General features: G+C 43.6%; 1 protein-coding gene across 3 annotated transcripts in view; it reads left to right on the top strand.

Moving 5' to 3' along the window:
• JCAD (junctional cadherin 5 associated) overlaps window positions 1-13,599 on the top strand; it is a 28,834-nt gene extending 15,235 nt beyond the window's left edge. For 2 of the 3 annotated variants that reach the window (XM_054390047.1, XM_054390048.1), the window contains exon 3: window positions 4,246-7,945. In XM_054390047.1, the coding sequence (XP_054246022.1) occupies window positions 4,246-7,945 (3,700 nt within the window). Of the gene's footprint in view, window positions 1-4,245; window positions 7,946-12,879 lie in introns of those variants that run through there. The other variant, XM_054390049.1, reaches the window with a different exon arrangement.
• Window positions 13,600-19,683: the final 6,084 nt, after the last annotated feature.

The raw sequence follows: 19,683 nt of genomic DNA, 5'->3' as shown, positions 1-19,683 counted from the left end.
ACACCACAGAAGAGAGTGACATTGCCCACCTCTTTGCTGCCTTTGCAGATAGGTTTGCAGGGCTCAGGGTCTTTCATGATGGCAGGGGACAATACTGTTCTCTCCGCTCATTAGGGTTGTTCTGCTGATCAACCCTCACTGAGGAGGAAGAGAGAAGCTTCATAGCAACTGCATGTGGGCACATCACACCACCCACTGCTGCTGCTTGCAAGGGGGGGAGTGATGCCCTGGCAGAGTGGCGAAGTGATGTTTTGCTCCATCCTGTTGTTCTTCAGGCAAAGCGTGGGGGAACAGATGGTGGTAGGGCTGTCCTGGCTGTCCTTGCTTAACTGAGCATTAGGAGACTGCACAGTAGAGGTTTGGAAGAGGAGACAAGGACAAGAAAATGGGAAAGCTGACCCTGTGGGTAAAGATGAGAGGGTTCACAGAAGGAGAACTCCCTTCTGCTTCTCTTCTGAGTGGAGAGAAGAGGCACTTTGCTTAGCTGTTTGTGTGGGAGGAACTATGTTGGTTGCTAGAGAATTTAGAGATAAATAGTTATCGCTAATGAGGTCACCTTCCAGGAGAAATTAGAAAAGTGTTCTGGTGTTTCCCAGTTTTGGGGCTTAGAAGAGTGTATGTGAGGATAGGATCCCAAAATAGAACAGAAGCTGTTAGTATACAGAACAGTCCTCTGAAAATTTTTCCTTCTTGCTGCCAAATCCTGGAAATTTCTTAACAGTTCCTCCTCATTGGCACAAAATCTGTCCTGGTGCCTGTGGCTCACCCACTCTGAGCTACTGGGTGCCTAACGCCTACCACTTGCATGCTGGCAGCCAAGAACAGGGTCGGAAACACCTTAGATAGCCTCATTCTGCAGGGTTTTGACTTTGATGCTTGTGCCACACTCTTGCACTGCTGGTCTCATTATGTGCATCGTGTGAGGTCCTGTTGGTTCTTAGAGAAACTGGGCAGCTTCAACTCATTGCTGTGAGTGGCAGCTCAGTGGAATGAGGTTGTGCAGCCAGTGCTGGGTGGACAGCTGACCTCATTTCTTGCAAACAGCCTAAAATCCATAAAGCGCTAGCAGTAGTGGTTGTTTTAAAAACCAATTTGCATTCAATTCATTTTGTATAGAATCAATATGGAGCACTTTATGACAGCAAATGTGGTATTTGTTAGGAGCTGGCCTGTTAGAAAAGAGTTCTTAGTGTTAAAATCTACCTCCTTGGTCCCCTGGCACTGCTCTGTCCCTAGCACTTAAATCTTCCCAGTTGGTCCCACAGGACTGCTCCATCCTTGGCACCCTCCCAGCTGTGAAGTGCTGTGAGGCTGCTGTGTCCGGGTGTGTCAGTCCCTGAGCGTGGGGAGTGAGACAGGACCATGCAGTGGCACAGTCAGAGACTTGCTGTTGCTGCTGCTGCTGTGAGGGACTCTGAGATCTCTTCATTGATAGTATGTCGTGAATGCAAATACTGCAGCATGATTGGCGTTTGCCAGACAGAGATGCAGCATTGCTAAGGCTGTAGTGAAGCCTTCTGAACTCGGGATGGTTCTTGGACAGCCCTTTCCACCACTTCACTGACTGCAAGACCCCAAAGTGTTATGTATCCTGGAAGAAGGCCACGAGCAGGGTGGTTGTGCTGTGCTGCTCCGCTGCCTGCTGCCTCTTGCTGTGCCTGCTGCGTGCAGGTGTGCAGGAGCTGCTCTCCATCCTTGGGGGCAGAGGAGCCTTCAGTCTGGAGCTAAGCTGGAGGGTCCCTTGAGGAGACTGTGGAGCAACCCCTTCCCACTGTGCCAGTGTAGTGCCATCTCTCCAGAAATTTATGGAGCCCAGGATACAGGCTGTCTGTGTAACCTATATAAGATGGAGGCACTAATATTTTCCACCTTGTGACTAGATCATAGAAAAGATCAGGTTTAAAATGCTCTGAATATCTCCTTTTAAATGTTATTTCTACACTCTCATTGCAATGCTGACATAGTACAGGTTACATGACCATTTCTAGCATGTTCCAAAGTTCATTACTACAGCCTAGTTATTAATCTCTTAATCTTTAAAAAATAAACTTAATCTTCAAAACAGCTTTTAATAAATGGAGGGACATCCTTTCTGTAACTGAAGCTGTCCTAACTTAGGACTGATTTATTTTTACTGAATAGCTGAGCTTGGGGTTTGTTTGTTTTTAAAAAGGCAAACCAACCAAAACTCTTCTTTTTTTTAGTGGTTTCCTAGGAAAGAGTCAAATTATGCTTCCTTACCTATTCCTGGTTTCCTATTAAACCCTTTAAGCAGCCCATTCAATTTCCATGCTGTTATTTTAAATTGTTGCAAATCTCAATATTATTGTCTACCATACCTCCTTCCCCCAGGGATTTTATATTTGGGTTGATAAGAATTTGAGTTTACTTTGGATGTTTGTTGTTTTTTTGTTGTTGCTGTGATTTTTTTTTTAAAGGTGATTTAAGCTTTGCAACAACATCTCTGGAGATGTAAAGACTTTTAGATGCTTTTCTAAAAGACATGCTACCAGTGAAGCAGGAGTCATTTTGGGCAAGTCTGCTGGCCTTCATTGAGCAAGATGTCAAACTAAATAATCATAACAGTCTCTTCTGATCTTGGAATCTGTGACTTCTGTGATTCACACTTCCTGTGATTTCTGGAGACCCTTTTTATGATCATGGAGAAAATCAAACAGAAAGAGCAATTGTCCCTTCCCTCCTCACGACTGCTTGACCAAATTTCTCATCTCATTTTGTAAAGGCAGGTACAAATGATGCTATAGCAGCATGGGGATGAGATGAAAAGGTAGATTGAATAATCTCAGGAGAAGGCAATGTTTGTTCAGATGCATGCTTCCACATGCAGAGAGGCATGGAAATGTTCAATGTTACTGCAATCAGCTTTCCAGTGTAGAGGTGTCCTGTTATAGCTCACTGAATAATAAAGACGTCTCCTACTTCCTGGAGTTCAGCAATGAAACTTTACTTTCTGCACAACATTTTGGTCAGATGTTGAATCTTAATCTGGTTGTATTAATATGAACAAGATGCCCCTAAACTTTTATAGTCATAGGATGAAGTTAATACATGCCAAGAAAATTGCTGTGGATCTGGATTGCTTCATTTTCGTTCCAGATTTTGAATTACATTCTGTTTTCACAAACTACCATTTAAATATATCATTGTTTTTTAGTAAAAAAGAGCCAGATGACACTGTTTATATACCTTGGGGTGGAGAAAAGAGAAAGAAATTCTTGGGTCCTCTCCACATACTTGTCCTATTTCTGTCAATTTTGATTTTTCTTTCCAGTCTTATGCTGGTGGCAGCCACATAGTGTAAAGGCAGTTATATCGTTGGACACCTTAGGTACAAGAATAGCAGAACACAGTTCAAGTGTAAGATTAATTATTTATATAGGAGAGTGCCAATTTTGTTCAGCAGTAATACAGAATACGGTTTACACTCTGTTCAGAACAAAGGACCTATTCTGTTCATGTAAATCTGTCCTTCTGAGTTTCAAATCCACAATAAAATGTCTAATGTCTTTTCATAGTTCAGTAATACGTTGCTGGAGTTAATCCCTCTTTAATTTAAGAATTTTATACTTCTTTTGAAGTAGTTTATGTTTTAAATATCGGTTCCATTTTAATCAGGACTGATCTGGTGCATCCCCATTGTTGGGGCATGTATCCTTTTCATCCAAAGCACTTTGAAGATTTGTTCCCTTGGGAAGATGGACAAGAAAAAATGCTGGAAATGACACGTTTCATTTCAGATCTCATATTAGGGTACAAATCATGTTTCTTATGGAATCCACCTTATGAAACAGCCCTCTGCCTGTTCTCCCTACCTCTGATCTTTTGGATTCCTATTAAACTTGCATCCCACAGTAGTCTCCTTGACATCTATAGGTTTTGATGCAGCAGAGTGCAGAAATAAGTTCAAGACAAATGTTTCTGATTTCCTGGTGTCCATCAAGGAGGGCTGTGCGTGTTTGCACAGCAGGTAACTGTGTGCATTCGTTTCTCTTTCTAACAGCTTTGCATAGCTAACAACATGCCAGCAGAGCATCAGTCCCTTCCTTTACTCATGCTAGTGACTGACTTTTAAATCTTCTCATTAAAGTCATGAAGTCATCTGGGTGCAAATAGAGTATACAAACCCCATTGGGCTAACTCAGCATTTAACTTGCTAATGGCCTTACCCATAAGAGAAGGTAAAAAGCTGTGCAAGCTGCCTGTGACACTGTGTTTCTTTTGCAGGGTTTATGACAGGCCCCAATTAGTATGGTCTGCCCAGCCCAGGACTGATAAAGAGCTCGCCTACTGGAGAAGACGAGGGCAGGACTTCAGTGTACTCCTGGGCTATTCCCAGAAAGCTGGTGTGGAAATGAAAGGCTTGTCTGCAGCCCCGGGGACACCTCGGCACCCCAAAGAGAGTCATCTGAAGGTGGGGATGGGCACAGGGTATGTTAGAAGAAGTGGCTTGCAGGAGAACTGTGAAGTGCCCAATGACTGCAAATGGCAAAGTCTGGCAATGGAAAGCTGGAACCAGCCGAAAAAGGTAGGGAGGCAAATGTCTGAGGGTGACAGGGAGAAACTGCTTCAAGAGCTGTATTCTCTGACCCTGGGAGACAATGTACTGAGCACCCACAACAAGGGGAAATCGCAGTCACTGCCAAGGGTCCTTTCACCCGAGAGCATGAGGTGCGTGGAAATGCCCTCCCTGACCAACAGTAACAACTCACTCAGCGTAACTAAAACCCCCTCCTATCCCCCAAGCAGGCTGAGTGTGGAACCAGCCAAGCACCATGAAACAGGAAGCCATTTCCTTCCCCTGGTGAAACCCAAGTATGGGAAACCTCTCAAGCCCCCAGCCTATGAACTGCAGCGGCAGAGCAGGGCACCTGCAGAAACGGCAGGCTTCCAGGACCACTACCAGAAGGATGAACCCGTCTCCTACTTAGCCAAAGTTAATGAGCCAAGGCAAGATGCTTGCATTCAAGACTCTGGTTTGGAGCCACCGGTCTATGTACCTCCTCCTTCTTACAAATCCCCACCTCACCACAGCGTGACCCCACACCCTCTCAGTGAAGTGCCTAACACCAACACGTATGCCAGCAGCGATCTGCAGGGTCCTGCAGAGCGGGTTATCCCCTGCCAACGACCAGCTGTAAGTACTTTTGAAGCAGGGGGTGACCCCTGCAAAGACAACCACCTTCCTCATGGGAAGCAAAGCCATGCAAGGCGCCCTGCTGACTACCTGTGTTCTGTTCAGTATATTCCCTTTGATGACCCTCGGATACGACATATTAAAATCGCACCACTGGAAGGTCTGCAGGACAATGCTAAGCACACTGAAAATGCACGGAGTCCCACTTCTGGTGCTTTGCAAGAGAGAAATCTTGAAGTACAGTACAACAGTGCCTTTTTGGATGCATCAAATTCGTCCAGTTCTGCAAAGGGAGAAAGAACTTCTGACAGCTCCACCCATAGCAACAGATGGTTGGCACCATCCATCCGAGATCAGGAAAACTGTGCCTTGCCAGACCAAAGAGACAGTAGCACAACTAATCACAGCCCCTATAATGAAGCCAGCACAGAGTACACAAAAGGCAAACTCTCTGTAAGAAATTCACATATGGACAGCACCTGTGAGACTGTTACAAAAGTCAAAAAGTTTGAACCTGGAACTGGGATGCAGAGCAAAAAGAGTTCAAAGAAAAAAATGAATGAAACTATATTTTGTTTGGTCTCTATCCCAGTTAAATCAGAATCCAATCTGCCAGATACAGATAGGAACAACAACATAACCCAGAGCCCTGATAAGAATGGGTTTGATAACAACAATGGAGCTTTGCAAGAACAAAGTCTCTTAAGTATGTCTTCAACGGACTTGGAGTTACAAGCGCTCACAGGAAGCATGACCAATAAAAATGAGTTACAAAAACAAGAGCTGTGGAGACCAGAGGAGTTCAAACAAATGAATGACCTCAGATTTATTCAGCCTACAAAACACAGGGAGCTCAAATACTCTGGCTCCTGGCCAGGTGATCAGTACAAAGACCAGCAGACACAGACTAATTTTGCTGAAGAACCTAAAAGCCCACAATTTTTCCATGGTACAAAGCCTGGGCAGCCTAATAGTAACAAACTGCTGTCTCCAAAGCTCCTGGGATGTACAGCATCCACGACGGGGTCAAAACAGACAGAGTTACCTTCTGATGAGGGAAGCTGCAGACAGAGCACTTATGGCATGAAGGGTCAGATGTACCTCAGCCAGTCTAGCAACAGTGCATTTTCCAGGACTGCCACCTCGGTTCTTCAGTCCCCCTCCCCAAAACCCCACCAGAGCCAGCCCATGCCTGCCCAGGAGAGGGAAACTGACCTTTCCAAGGGAGATGTAGTTAAGGGAGAAGCAGGCACTCCCTGCAAAAGGAAGGAGCTGTTTGGGCAGTTCCTATTGAAGCCTGTAAGTCGCCGTCCCTGGGATGCAATAAGTGAGCTAGAAAGTTTTAACAAGGAGCTGCAAGAGCAGGAGGAGAGTACGAGCAGTGAAGAAGACTTGGAAAGTGCTGCAGCTTCTCCACTGGCAGGTGCCCTTATGCAGAGGAGGGCATCCAGAAATGAGAAATCAAACCAGGAGCCAAAACACAGTGGGAAGTTGGAAATGCTTGTGCCAGAGGTGCCTGTATTTAAGTCAGGAAGAGTTAAAAGTAAGTCTGAAAGTTGGAGCATGGGAAAGGAGTATGGTGGCGAGCCAGGCTGCGTTGGCTCTCGAGGCTCCTCGCAGCCAAGCGGGAGCAGTGAAGGAGTCGAGCCAGCAGATGGAAGTCTGATAACAGAAATGAGGACAGGGGAAGCCAAGAGCAGAACAAGCAAACATCCAGTTGATGTGGGCCCTCTTGAGACAGTTTTGTCCAGTAGCCCAAACGGTTTGTGTCACAGTAATCCTTTCAATAAGCTTGTCTTGCAAGAGATGAGTGAAGACCAAAATTACCTGGGGTTTGTTAAACTGAGCAAAGGTGTAACTCCCACAAATGATAAGGTATTAGAGAGAGGCTCAGAAGCACACTTGTCACCAACCAAGAGGAACCAAGGGCACTCTGAGCCAGATTTGAGGTCAGTGGGACTTGATGTAGTCCCAGGACCTGGTGCTAACAACCCTGATCACTTTTCAAACGCAAATGCCATGGAAATCCCAGTGAATGAGTCATTGCAGGCAAGAGCTGCAAGAATTTTAGGTATAGATATAGCAGTGGAGTCTCTCCTACCAGATGATCAGGTTGGATGCCACCCAGGCACTACCCCTGCAAATGGCACCCGGGACTCCCAGTCATCAGTGGGAAGCACAGTAAGTGACAAAGAAGGTAAAAAAGAGGATTCGTATGAAGGCAGACGGAAGTGTGGCTGGACAGAGAGTGCTCTTTTTGTCAGAGTGGGAGGCCGAGCTTCACACCCTGGTGAATGCCAGAGCACTCACCAGGAAGCCAGCACGAAAACACTGGTAACTGAGCAAGTTCTTGAACAGCCTGTGAATCCCAGCCAAGGTGAGAACCAAAACTTGGTTTGCAAGTCAGCTGTGTATCAGCACTCAGAAAAGAGAGTGAGAAGCACCTCGAAAGTGATAGAGACACTGCAAGGCAAGCTGACGTCTCCACCCAGCCGGACTGCCATGGATCGCTTGGTGCGAATGAAGGAGGTCGACTCCGTGTCCCGGATGAGGCGGCTGAGCATTAAAAGTGCAGACTCGGGAGAGGAGGTGGACGAGGAGAAGTTGTCAAGGGTACAAGAGGAGAGAGGAAGCAAACTGGGAAGCTCAGGGGCTGTTTCCAAGCGTGTTATATCTCTCAGTGAAAATGGATATTTAGGTGGAATGGACAAGAAGAAGATCGACAGAGATTTTTCATTAGGTAAGAACCTATCCTGGGAGACCCCAAATGGATCCTGTTTCCTTATGTAATGGGCATGGTTGGTTTGCTTATGCCTACATAATGCTGCTCAAATAGTAACAGGCTGTGGGTGGTACTACCCCTGTCTGGTTGCCACCCTCTTTGCTCTCCTTGTGGAAGAGATAACATGAGCATTCCCTGATCCCAGTTTTGGAAACCTTACTGTAAAACTTACTTGTGATACTGAAAGTCATTCACAGAGCCTGGAGCGCTCCCTGAGGTCTTATCTGGCTCTAATTGTTTCAGGAATGGCCAGCTTCAAACACCAGAGCTCAAAGATAGACACTCTAGTGCCAGTGTTTGGGAACATGTAGTGACTTAATCATAGCCTCTCCTTGAATACCCATTTCCCCCCTCTCTAACACTTAAGTAGACATATACTATATCAGAGTTCAAAAGGAACTAAAAATATAAATCTGATGTTCTGTGAAGCCTCTGGGAAATGGCTGCACTAAGAGGCCTGGAAGATTCTCTCTGTCTCTCTCATGAATATTTTCCAGATCAGCTGTGAAGAATAACTGTTATCCTTAGGTCAGAAGGCAAGCTGACTTTTTCAGTGAACACCTTTTTTTTTTTTTTTTTTGTGGTGTTCCTCAGCTCTCAAGAGCATATGAACTTGTGCTGTCCATATGTGTCACCAAAGTAACGTGGGCTGTTCTATCTCCAAACCAGTTTTCATATGACATTGTGCTGAGCAACTGAAAAATCAGTTGTTGTCATAGATCTCTGTAAAGGAATAATTCTCCCAGGCCACCTAAGTCTACTAAATTAATAGGAGTGAGCCAATGCATGGTGTGAAAGTTGTTAACTTAATACTAATCTTCTGCCTTTTCCCATCCTCTGTCTGTAACTGCTGACACTCTACCTTGAAATCTGCACAGGTTACTCATTAAGCCTCATCAATATAAATTTGTTAACAGCTTTCCAGTACAGAGGGACTGAAATTAAATGGAGCATACTTCAAAGTAGATTTATGTCTTTCCAGCTGAAGAGAAATATTTGTATCAGTTCTAACTATTGACTCCTGCAGCCTTGCAGCCTTTCCCTTTATGTATTTTTCTGTATCTTACAGCTCTGTGTCTCTTTCTGCTCTGAACTGTATTTCTCTAGAGCAGATTTTCCAAACAAGCTAATTCAGCTTTCTCATACCCATCAGGTCTAGGATGCCCCACATGCATTTCATGTGCTTTCCTCCCTTGGGGTTTCTGCTGGAGTGAAGAAAATAACTGTTGTGGTGACATGACTTCAGGGATGTATCAAAACAGATTGTGTGTGTTTTATTGGAGAGTTATGCTGCAGTAAATTAGGTCTAAATTTATCCCTCTTGCTGACAATGCCAGGCTTGTATTCTGCAGTGTGTTCCCATTGCAGCAGATGTAAAGCCCTCCCTTTGTCTGGAGAGCATGGATGTCTCTTCCTGCTGCACACATCCAGTCCCACCAGGGTAGCATACACTCACACTGGGTGAGAAAGCATCTCCTCCATGGGCTCCTTCCCATCCAAAGATCCTCATTTGTTGATCATAGGATCATAGGATGTTAGGGATTGGAAGGGACCATCGAAGATCAACCCCCCTGCCAGAGCAGGACCATAGAATCTAGCACAGGTCTCACAGGAACACATCCAGATGGGTCTTGAAAGTCTCTAGAGAAGGCAACTCCACAACCTCTCTGGACAGCCTGTTCCAGTGCTCTGTGATCCTCGCAGTGAAGAAGTTCCTCATCATGCTGAGGTGGAACCTCCTGTGCTGCAGCTTATATCCATTACTCCTTGTCCCATCACAGGGTGCAGTGGAGAAGAGCCTGTCCCCTCCCTCTTGATATTCAGCCCTCAGATATTTATAAACATTTATTAAATCCCCTCTCAGTCTTTTCTTCTCCAAACTAAAAAGCCCCAGGTCTCTCAGCCTATCCTTGTAGGGCATATGCTCCAGTCCCTCAATCACCCTGGTAGCTCTCTGTTGGACTTTCTCCAGCAGGTCCTTGTCCCTCTTGAACTGGGGAACCCAAACTGGACACAGTATTCCAGGTGAGGTCTGACCAGGACTGAGTAGAGGGGGAGGAGAACCTCCCTTGATCTGATGGCCACAAGATCTTCACCTTACCTTAATGGGGCAGGACTGAAGACTCGTATTTGTAGAAAGCCCTGATGTTGGGTCTTCCTGTGTTACTTCTCACATCAACTTCCAGATGGGCTCACTGGTACCATTGAAAACCAAAAGGAGAATCCTGAAAAACCATTGGGGGTTTTATTTGTTTGTTTGTTTTTGTTGTTTTGTTTTGTTTTCTGTGGAAAAGTAACTGCTGCTGAAGGCCATTCTGTTTGATGCAAGGTTGGGTGATGTTAGTCTGGGCCTGTCGCAGAGCCCTTAGCAGAAGCAGGTTTGCACATGTATAATGCAGCCTGGCAGAGGAACAGTCATCTCCCAGGGGAAGAGCTCTGCCAAAACTCAGGGCCAGAAGCTGATCTTGCTATGCAAATACTGCCATTAGAGGAACATCTCCAAACGTTCCCAAATGCACTGGATGTCTTCTCTCCTTTGCTGCTTGAGGATGGCTTCCATGAGGCTGCTGATCTGGCTTTGTTTCTGTAGAGAACATTTCAAATGAGCTTAATCAAATGGTGAATAAGCATTTCTGTATCAATGCTAGAACTCCAGTGCTTGTCCCCCCACAGAACCTCGTAGACTGTCCCCTTTGTGTCCTTGGTTTAGGTGCTAAGGGTGTGGGGAAGCTGTCAGGGAATAAACTGAGCCATGCAGACGCTCTGTGTCTTGTGGCCTGATTTTCTGTCCCCCCCCCCCCCCCCACCCTACCACTCCCTGAAACAATGAGCACCTGCAGTTTTGTGGGGAGTTCTCTCAGTGCCAATGTGTCTGGCTGTAGGAAAATCAGGCTTCTGAAATGTAAATCTCTTTTTATTCTTAGGTAAACCTCAACCAAGGTATGTTCTAGCAAGTGTTCTAGATGGCAAATTATTTACAATTGAAAAAATGTTACTGCTTTAGAGGCATCTTCCCACACCATCAGTGCATTAGGCTTGGAAAGATGTGGTGTTATCCTGGAGTGCACCAGCCCTCAAAAACTTTTTTCCTCTTGATTTTCCTTTTTTTTTTTTTTTTTGCATTCATGTGGTGTCTCTTCTTTAAGTTGAGAAATACCAGAAGAGGCTGAATGATGATAAGCAGTTCTTAAAGGATAGGTGTTGCTGGCACAGACTCCTTTCTTGGATGGCCTTGCAACTTTGAGGGGAGTGAGCAAGAGAAGCAGTAAAGGATCCTGCACCAGGAATCCAACCACTGGGGCCAAATTCCTCAGTTCTTTCCTAGCTGTGTCCCCACTCAATATGAGTCTGGATGCTGCAGATGGGCACTTGCACACAGGAATAAACATTTCCCTCTGAGGATTTTTATTCTTGTTTGAATGAAGACATTCACTTACATCATCATCATAAATGTCCTGAGGATGAATGTTTTACTGCAAAGTGTGATATTTATGTGTGCAAGCATTTTCATGCTCAACTGTTCCAATGTGAGTGCTGTGGGAGTACAGCCTGTGGGAGGGACGTTTAAGGTTAGTGCAGATACCCAGGTTGCATAAGAGCAGCAAGCAGCACAGGGTATCAGGGGCTGCAGTGGTGGTTTATCCAGACCCCTGTGTGCCTATAGACACCTCCTTAGGTGGCCGTGGTTCCTCCACACTGTGACCATGCATCCCATGCAACCTAGAGTAAGTCAAATGTGTACATGATCGAGGGAGACCTTAGAGCTGTATTTCAGTATGTGAAAGGAACTTACAAGAAGGCTGGAGAAGGACTGTTTAGAAGGGCTTGTAGTGGTAGGACAAGGGGCAGTGGTTTGAAACTGGAGCAGGAGAGAGCTAGGTTGGACATAAGGAAGAACTTATTTACAGTGAAAGTGGTGAAATACTGGAACAAGCTCCCAGGGATTAAATCCTTGGAGACATTAAAGATCTGACTCAATGTGGTCCTAGTCAGCCTGATCTAGTTGGTGTCCCTGGTGACTGCAGGGGATTGAACAGATGCCCTTTGAGGGTCCCTTCCAACCCAAGGCAATCTGTCAGTCTGTGAATGATGGCACAGGGCGGGCAGATCTTGCAAGGCTGAGCCCTTTCATTGAAATAATTCCCAGAGTCACAAGGGTGGAGGAAGAGGCTGGTATCTGATCATTCCATAGCCAATGCTGGGACAAACCCAGTAAAAATATCTGATAGAGGAGTCTCCTTGGTGATTCAGGAAAAGAAAAGGAAGTGTTGTCTGTCTGTGAACTGCCAAGGAGACTGAAAATGAAGACCAGTGTTAGTAAGCCAGTTCAGTGCTTCAGTGAACGACGTTCACATCGTGAGGCGAGACAGCCTAACCACAGTGGTGCAGCACAGCTGTGCTGTCCTCTGTTCTGCTGAATTCATCTGAAACCAAGGATTTACTATTGAGTGAAAAGACCCTGATGACTGGATAGCATCATCGCTTCTTCAGCCAGCCTTAAACACCCAGACAAGCATTTACTTGTCCTTAGTATTCAGTACAAGGGAGGGCAAATCTTAGGTCTTCCTCTTCCTGCCAAAGCATCTGAAGAGTAGATGTAATCATTTAGCATTCTGTGTGCTCCCTCCTACCTACCCAAGGCTTCTGAAATTCTCTCTCTGTGCATTCGATCCACGTTGTTCAGGAATTACACTGCTGTAAATACAGAATTGGGGTCAAGAATGCAGCATGTAGCTTTAAGGCTGTAACCCCAGCATTAGTTTTTGGTTTGTTTTTGGTTTTGTTTTTGTTTTTGTTTTTTTTTTTTTTTAATAAAAACTAGGGGGGGAGAAAAATCTCATTTCCACAGCTAGCACTGTTGAGGAGATTTCACAATGCAGTAGTAATAGTGTTTTCTTGGGTTTGTTTGTTCTGTTTATTTGTTTGTTTGTTTATCTTTCAGATACGTATGATCCCACCAAAGTTGAAAAGGTGTGAGATGAACGAAGAGGAGAATAGAGAAGATTTCTGCTCGGCTAAGAATGTTTCACTGATTTTTCTTCTTTTTTTTTCTTTTTTTTTTTTTTTCTTTCTGGGTGCTTTTTGTTTGTGTTTTGTTCTCTGATGCTTGGAAATTGCCTCCTTTTGTGGTGTTCATGGTGTGCTGATAATGCCTTTACCACACTGCCACTAGGAGTTAGCTATGTGTTATCTGAAACTGTTTGAGAGACCACAGAAAACTGACTTCTACATTGGAACCATCTGGCTTTGTAGAGTTAAGACTTAATACCTACTGTTGGCAAAGAGTTTTTTTCTGAACCCTGTTTCAGTCTCCAGGCAGGGATGATGAAATACATGAAGTGAGGCTTTTGAGCTTTCTCTTTGGTGTAAGTGTAAATGTGAGAGATTAGTGAAGTGGGTTTTTTTCTGTTGTTTGTTAAAAAAAAGAAAAGAAAAAAAAAAGAACGTGAATTTATAAGCTAAACTCCTAAGTATCTACAGTCTGAACTTTGTTTAACTTAAGGGATTTTTGGCCATAAGTAGAAAGTGCTGCTGCACTGCGTGGGGGGGAAGGGCATGTGAGAGAATGGTAGCGAAGACTGATTGTGAAATGATTTCTGACCTCCAGAGTTTGAATTTACTCAGATTAAATACCTACTTGCCACCTAGAAAGAAGAAAAGAGAAAAGAAAAGAGAAAAGAAAAGAAAAGAAAAGAAAAGAAAAGAAAAGAAAAGAAAAGAAAAGAAAAGAAAAGAAAAGAAAAGAAAAGAAAAGAAAAGAAAAGAAAAGAAAAGAAAAGAAAAGAAAAGAGAAAAAACCCCAAAGCTTTCTAAAAGATGGATGACTTTTGTAGTACAGTGTATAGAACATGTAATTATAGTAGCTGGCAACTTGTGTTTCAAACCAATGCAAAGTATACCACTGGCTGTTTTGCACTCAGTATTACCTATTTTTTTTTGTTGTTGTTTTGTTTTGCTGTTTAGAAATTCTTTATATGAAAGAATAGTAGCTGGTTTAAAATAGCCCATTTTAACAAAGTAACTATATTTCTTGTTACAGAATACTATCTATTTTTCTATGATGTAAACAATTGCTAACAAGTGGCAAGTATAAAGAAGTATAAATATTATTATTAATTATTATGATTATTATATTTTAAGAAGACTTATCCCTCTGAGTGAAGGTGCCCCAAGCAGATCTCACTTGTATACCTTAATGCACACTCCATATTGCCACCTACTCAGTAGTGCTACCTTGTTTTGTTCTGAGAAAAGCCATCTGTGTATGTATGTATGTATGTACTGCAGGGTTAATTCCTGGTTTTCCTCACTCAAACCTTGGATCCTTCTTCTTGGAGCCACTCTCTGAAACGCAGCTGAGAACTGTCTGGGCCAGTGTTGCTGCCACTACATTCCATTACCAAAAAGTGGGTTTGGATCTTTCTCCTGATGTCTCTGAGTGGCACAGAAAAATACCTGTTGTGGTTTTTTTTCTTTCCTTTTTCCCCCTCTCTTTGTTCCTTTTTACAGATTGTGGGTTTGCATTAGGCCAGTGTATAAAAATAAACAAAAATGAGTTTAATTCTTCCCTGCAGTCAACTGATGTTGCTGGGGAGTTCAGGTGTCTTCTTGATGGCATTTAAATACATGGCTTTAAGTATATTTTATCTGCACACACAAATGCATGAACTGCAGATCTTACAATAAAGCCTGTGCATTCTGCTCTTTGATACTGAATTAGCCTGCATAGTATCTGTGTCTTTAAAGTCTCTATGTCCTCTTCTGTGTGATTTTTTTTTTTAATAAGTACCCGTGTGCTAACATTTTTCTGATGTTCATGTACTTCACTGGTCTACTGACCTTTTGGGATTTTTAGCATAATTTTGTTTGGGTTTTGGTTTTTTGTTTGTTTGGGTTTTTTTATCTTCTAATTTCTTGAATATTTTTTCCCCCTAAGTCTGTAATTTGGACAGAACGATGGGGCAAAACACTCATCCTGTGTTTTGGCAGCAAGAATTTCTTGTCTGTAACACATGCTTCTGTTACATATGGACTATTTAAAGCTTGTTTGAAAAGAAAAAGTGGTGTATAATTCATTTTATTAACTCTTGTGCATGTTGTGTAGCAATACTTGTTGACAAACTGTTGCCACCATTCTGACTATAACCACTTCATCACTGTCTAAGACATCTGGGGGCTACTAAACAGCTACAAACCATGTTTCCTCACACCCACAGTGTTGCCCCTAAAAATCCAGTTCTTAAAAATAATTGCTTCAATTCTCATAATCCCATCTACTAAACAGTTCTTAAAAAGCATTACTTTAATTCACATCATCCCTTCTACTAGTAAAGCTGAGATGCCTGGTGATAACTTGAGAAAGTTTTAATTTATCCTTGATTTCTGGAGAGCTGCAAATTGTCCCATAGAACCAGTCTTGCCACCTTCAGTTCATGTCTCTGTGGAAGAAGAATTTTCTGTGTGTTTTATTTTCTTCTGATGTGGAGGTGGAGGGCCTTACCTGGTTCTGCAGCACACCTGTTTCATCAGTTATGTCAAGTAATTATTTTTCCAATGCACATAAACAACCCAAACCTTAAAAAAAACCCAAAACAACAACCCAAAAACCAAACTACACACAACCCCCCCCAACAACAAACAAACGAAACCACAAATAAACCCCAAAAGAAAGAAAGAAAGAAAGAAAGAAATAGGAAGCAGCAATATTTCAGGGAACGTTTTGTTGGCCAAGAATGAGAAATTTAAACCTTGTAAACATTGTTTGGCAGTAGTAGATGACAGTGGATGAAAGACTAGAGTTAGTACTGCTTTAAAAATGGTGTGTTCCTCTAACAACAGTGGTTCTTTCATTTAATATTTTGATACAGACAACTAAGTAACACATGGATTACATCATAGGAATGGTTGTGCTTCAGTGTTTCTACAGTACCTGTGCCATAATGAAAATGTCAGCTATTGGAGTGGCCTGGATGGTACCATAGCTGAACACCTTTCCAGAAGCCTTTTGCCAGCTGCAAACAGCAGCCAAAGCTGATTTTACACCAGATGTAGTTAGAAAACAGTAAATGATTATTTTCAGTGCCTGTCTCAATGGGTGCATAAAACTGTCATGGCAACAGCCATCACTGACAGTGACAAGGGCAGGAGCTCAGGGTTGACAGATGCAGAGCATGAGGATGTGGCAGTCTGCTTCCAGTGCCTCCTGCAGTGCAGTTGTGTGATGGCAGAGCATCAGTGAAGAACTGTGCATTTATCTTAACTCTCAGGAGGAAGAGCAGAGCTACAACCTCAGAAATCATGTTGCTACAAGCTGTTGTCTATCCAGCTTGTGCTGTTACTGTGCTGCTGCTGCGGCTGGGCAAGTTGAGGGTTGGATGAGAAGCTGTCAAAGAGCTTGTCTGGGAAGATACTGGTTTCATGAGCAGCCCTAGAAATTAAGGTAAAACCATCATGGCTGGTCTATAAATTTCAAAACTGTTTAATGGAGAGACTCTTCAGGAGATGGGTGGCTGGATAGGACCTGTCATCTCCTCCCAGTTACCTTCTTGAGATTCAGAATGGATAGTCGCCTTAACGGGTTAGAGGCAATAAGAGCAGCTGGTGGCAGTGCCAGGAAGGTACACAACGAACCCAAAGTTTCAGGCTCTTATCTTCTGTCTGAGAAGGAAGAGTCACCCGCGAGCTTCGGGAGCTGCAGAGTCGTCCTTGCTGATCTTTAGTTTCCCTGGGGACAAGGGCAGGGACAGGGCAGTCCCGGCGGCACTGTTTGAAGGGGGAAGCACTCCCTCGTGCGGTTCCCTGAGCACCAGCTGGGAGCTGCTTCCCACTGAACCCCTCTGGTTTCGAACCCTGTGCCAGCCTCCTTGCCAGGGGCGCTTGAACTCGACAGAAGTGTGGGCTGAGAAGATTGCTTCAGTACGTGTTTCAAACCCCATCTGAACGGGGTGGGATGAGGGAGGCAAAGGAGGGAAGCCCCTTTGAGTGACTCAAGATGAGTGGTAACCGAAACGGCCGGCGATGTGCCTGATGACTCAGCACTTGCCTGCTACTCCCTCAAGAAACCTTCCCCGGGCTTAGGAAGGACTGCTCTATTCCACACCACAGGTTTTACAGCAAGTTAGTCTTCCTGCAATCAATTGTATCACCCATTGAAACCAGCGAGGTTCCTTGACTCAGCTCCTGATGTCGGGAGTAGATGGTCTGCTATTGAAGCACCCAACAGCTCTTGGAAAACACCAACGGCAGCATATGCCTGAAGGGGTCAGGCAACAGAATTGATCTGTCAGTCTTAGAAAATAACCAGTCCCATCTAACTCATTTACATATAACTATTGGAATTTAGTAAAACATTGCTTTGTTTGATATCATAAATCAGTGGTGATATGTAGGGTCATCATTCTGCTGCCTTTGTCACATGGACAGCCAGCTGAACAGTAGTTTTACAGCACTTGACCTTCTCTTTGGGTTAAAAAGTTGACATTTCCTTCACTGCCCCTTTTCAAAGGAAAAACTGGTGGAGTGATGTAGAGAAGAGTAGAAATGAAATGTTCTTGCATTTTAAATGTTAGAAGTTATTGCAATTGCCAGGTGGGCACTTTTGTCCCCATTCAAGATCTGATAGAGGCAAGTGTGTATGTGAGAAGTGAATCTTTACTTGGCAGGAGCCATCAGCTCAAGGAAGAGAAACAGAACAGTGTTAAAAGGAATGGAAAGGCCTGACAGCTTGTCAGCCTTTTGAGTGTAAAACGATTTCTGTAAGGCTGTCCTGTTGGAGGACATCAGTATTTTCTTGTTTGAAGATCAAATGATCCCCTAATTTCCCTCCCATGGCAACAAGCCAGGATGCTGCCATCCTAATTTACCGGAGTGAGATTTAACTACAAGTTGAGTCTACAAAGTTTAAACTTCTATTCTTCTGTATAATCTCACTCAAGGATCAAGCTGAAGATTCATGATGATGACTGTCATTGAATTAATTAGAAAAGCTGAGAAATGGTAATCAAATTCTCTCATTCAAACTTGCATGCAAGTTTGCATCTCTCTCTGGGGACTAAACGAAAGCTGTTTACCATCAACTCTATTTTTAAAGAAAAAATTCTTTCAAACAAAGAAAAAGGGAAATCCTGATATCAATAGCAAAGCCCAAAACCACAATGCTACCTCCCACCCATAGTGAAAAATATGTTTGCAATATGGCTTGCAGAGCTGCACAGCAGGGAGAGGGTGAAGGGAACTTAAGTAGAAATTGACCCACACATGGCTGAGATTAGAAACAAAAATGGTATTTCCCAGCCAAGAGAAACCACAGTAACATACAGATTATAAAATGAAGGAGGAACTTTCCACCCTCAGCAGCAGCAATCTCAGCCTTCTTTCAAACTCTGGACCAGCAGAGAAAATAATCAGAACCATACCCAAAGCCACTCCTGACCTGGAAGGAAAAGAAGGGTATATATGTGCTAGGCAGTATATCAGTACCTTTGTGTCTTTGTCCATACAATGCAGATAATTCTCCACACTGACTTTCAAGATATTGTGTCCTGTCCCCAAAACTAATACTATGTCATTGCCATGGTGTTCTCCTCTGACTAGATTAAGGGCAGATTTAGAGGGATAAAAAGAGAGGAAATAGGGGTAAGCAGTTACAATACTATTTATATGATACCAGAAGATGAATGTGGTTGGAGAATTTTCTTTGTATTCTTTTCTGCACAGTGCAAATATTGTGTTTCTGTGTAAGCTGGAGGGGTGCTGTTATTCAAGGGGAGACATTCTCCAAATAAAGATTTTGCATGGATATGCTCCTCTGTGATGTCGTTGATGTTGTTATCATGGGGCAAAATGGAGCATGTGCTCTGATGTTTGCATTGCCTTCAAGAGAGATAAATGTGTTGGTGAAGTGTTAAAAGTCTGCAGGATTCTCCAGGGGACTGTAACTTCAAAACCTGACATTGTGCTTGGCCTGTTACACCATGGGGGACAGAAACTGTGTTTATTTGAAAAAATTACTTTTCACATCCACACTTTCTCAGAGGAGCACAGACTGTAGGTTACTCATTTCCAAGTTGTTTTCTGTTTGTTTGCAACCTCTAGGGCGTGTTCTGTCTCTCTGCAAGTGTTGATTCCTCCTTTACTTCCTGGCAACCAGCCATCTGCACTGAGTAAACCTTCGGTGTCAGAGCATTTTCCACTCCATCTGAGTATTTTCCACTCCCTTTGCACAAGTTGATATGGCACTGGAATAGTTTACTTTGGCTACACTGCAGTAAAGAATGGCATGCTCTGTATCTGTGCTGATAGGACTTCAAGAGAGCTAAGCTATCAAGTTAATAGAGAAAAACAAACTTTATTTTCAGGCAAAAGTGTAGTTTGGTCATGGCTAGAATGTGCAGCTCTGTCTTTTGTCACTGCCTCACAAACCAGGTTAGACTTTACAGTCGTGCTCACATGTATCGCTGTGGAGAAGCAATGGATTTATCCTGGTGCTCCTGACCTGTCACCAACAAACCTGTGGAACAAAAGACCCAACAGATCTGAGGAGGCTGAAGATGCATATCATTGTGGCAGGTTTACTCTCTTTTGCTTTCTGTCACCCAGCCAATCAGACCTCATTGTGTCCTCTCCTTCCTTACCTGCTTGAAGTATAAAAATCTCTAGTCTACCATAATCCCGTCTTCTACGTGATTTGAGTCTAGAAACCAATTTCCCTACTTTTATTTTTTTCTGCTGGTAGGAGAAGGCACAC

The sequence above is a fragment of the Indicator indicator genome, chromosome 20 (genome assembly GCF_027791375.1).
Source record: "Indicator indicator isolate 239-I01 chromosome 20, UM_Iind_1.1, whole genome shotgun sequence".
Taxonomy (NCBI): domain Eukaryota; kingdom Metazoa; phylum Chordata; class Aves; order Piciformes; family Indicatoridae; genus Indicator; species Indicator indicator.
Note: the sequence above shows the minus strand (reverse complement) of the source record. Positions and strands in the feature narration are given on the sequence as shown.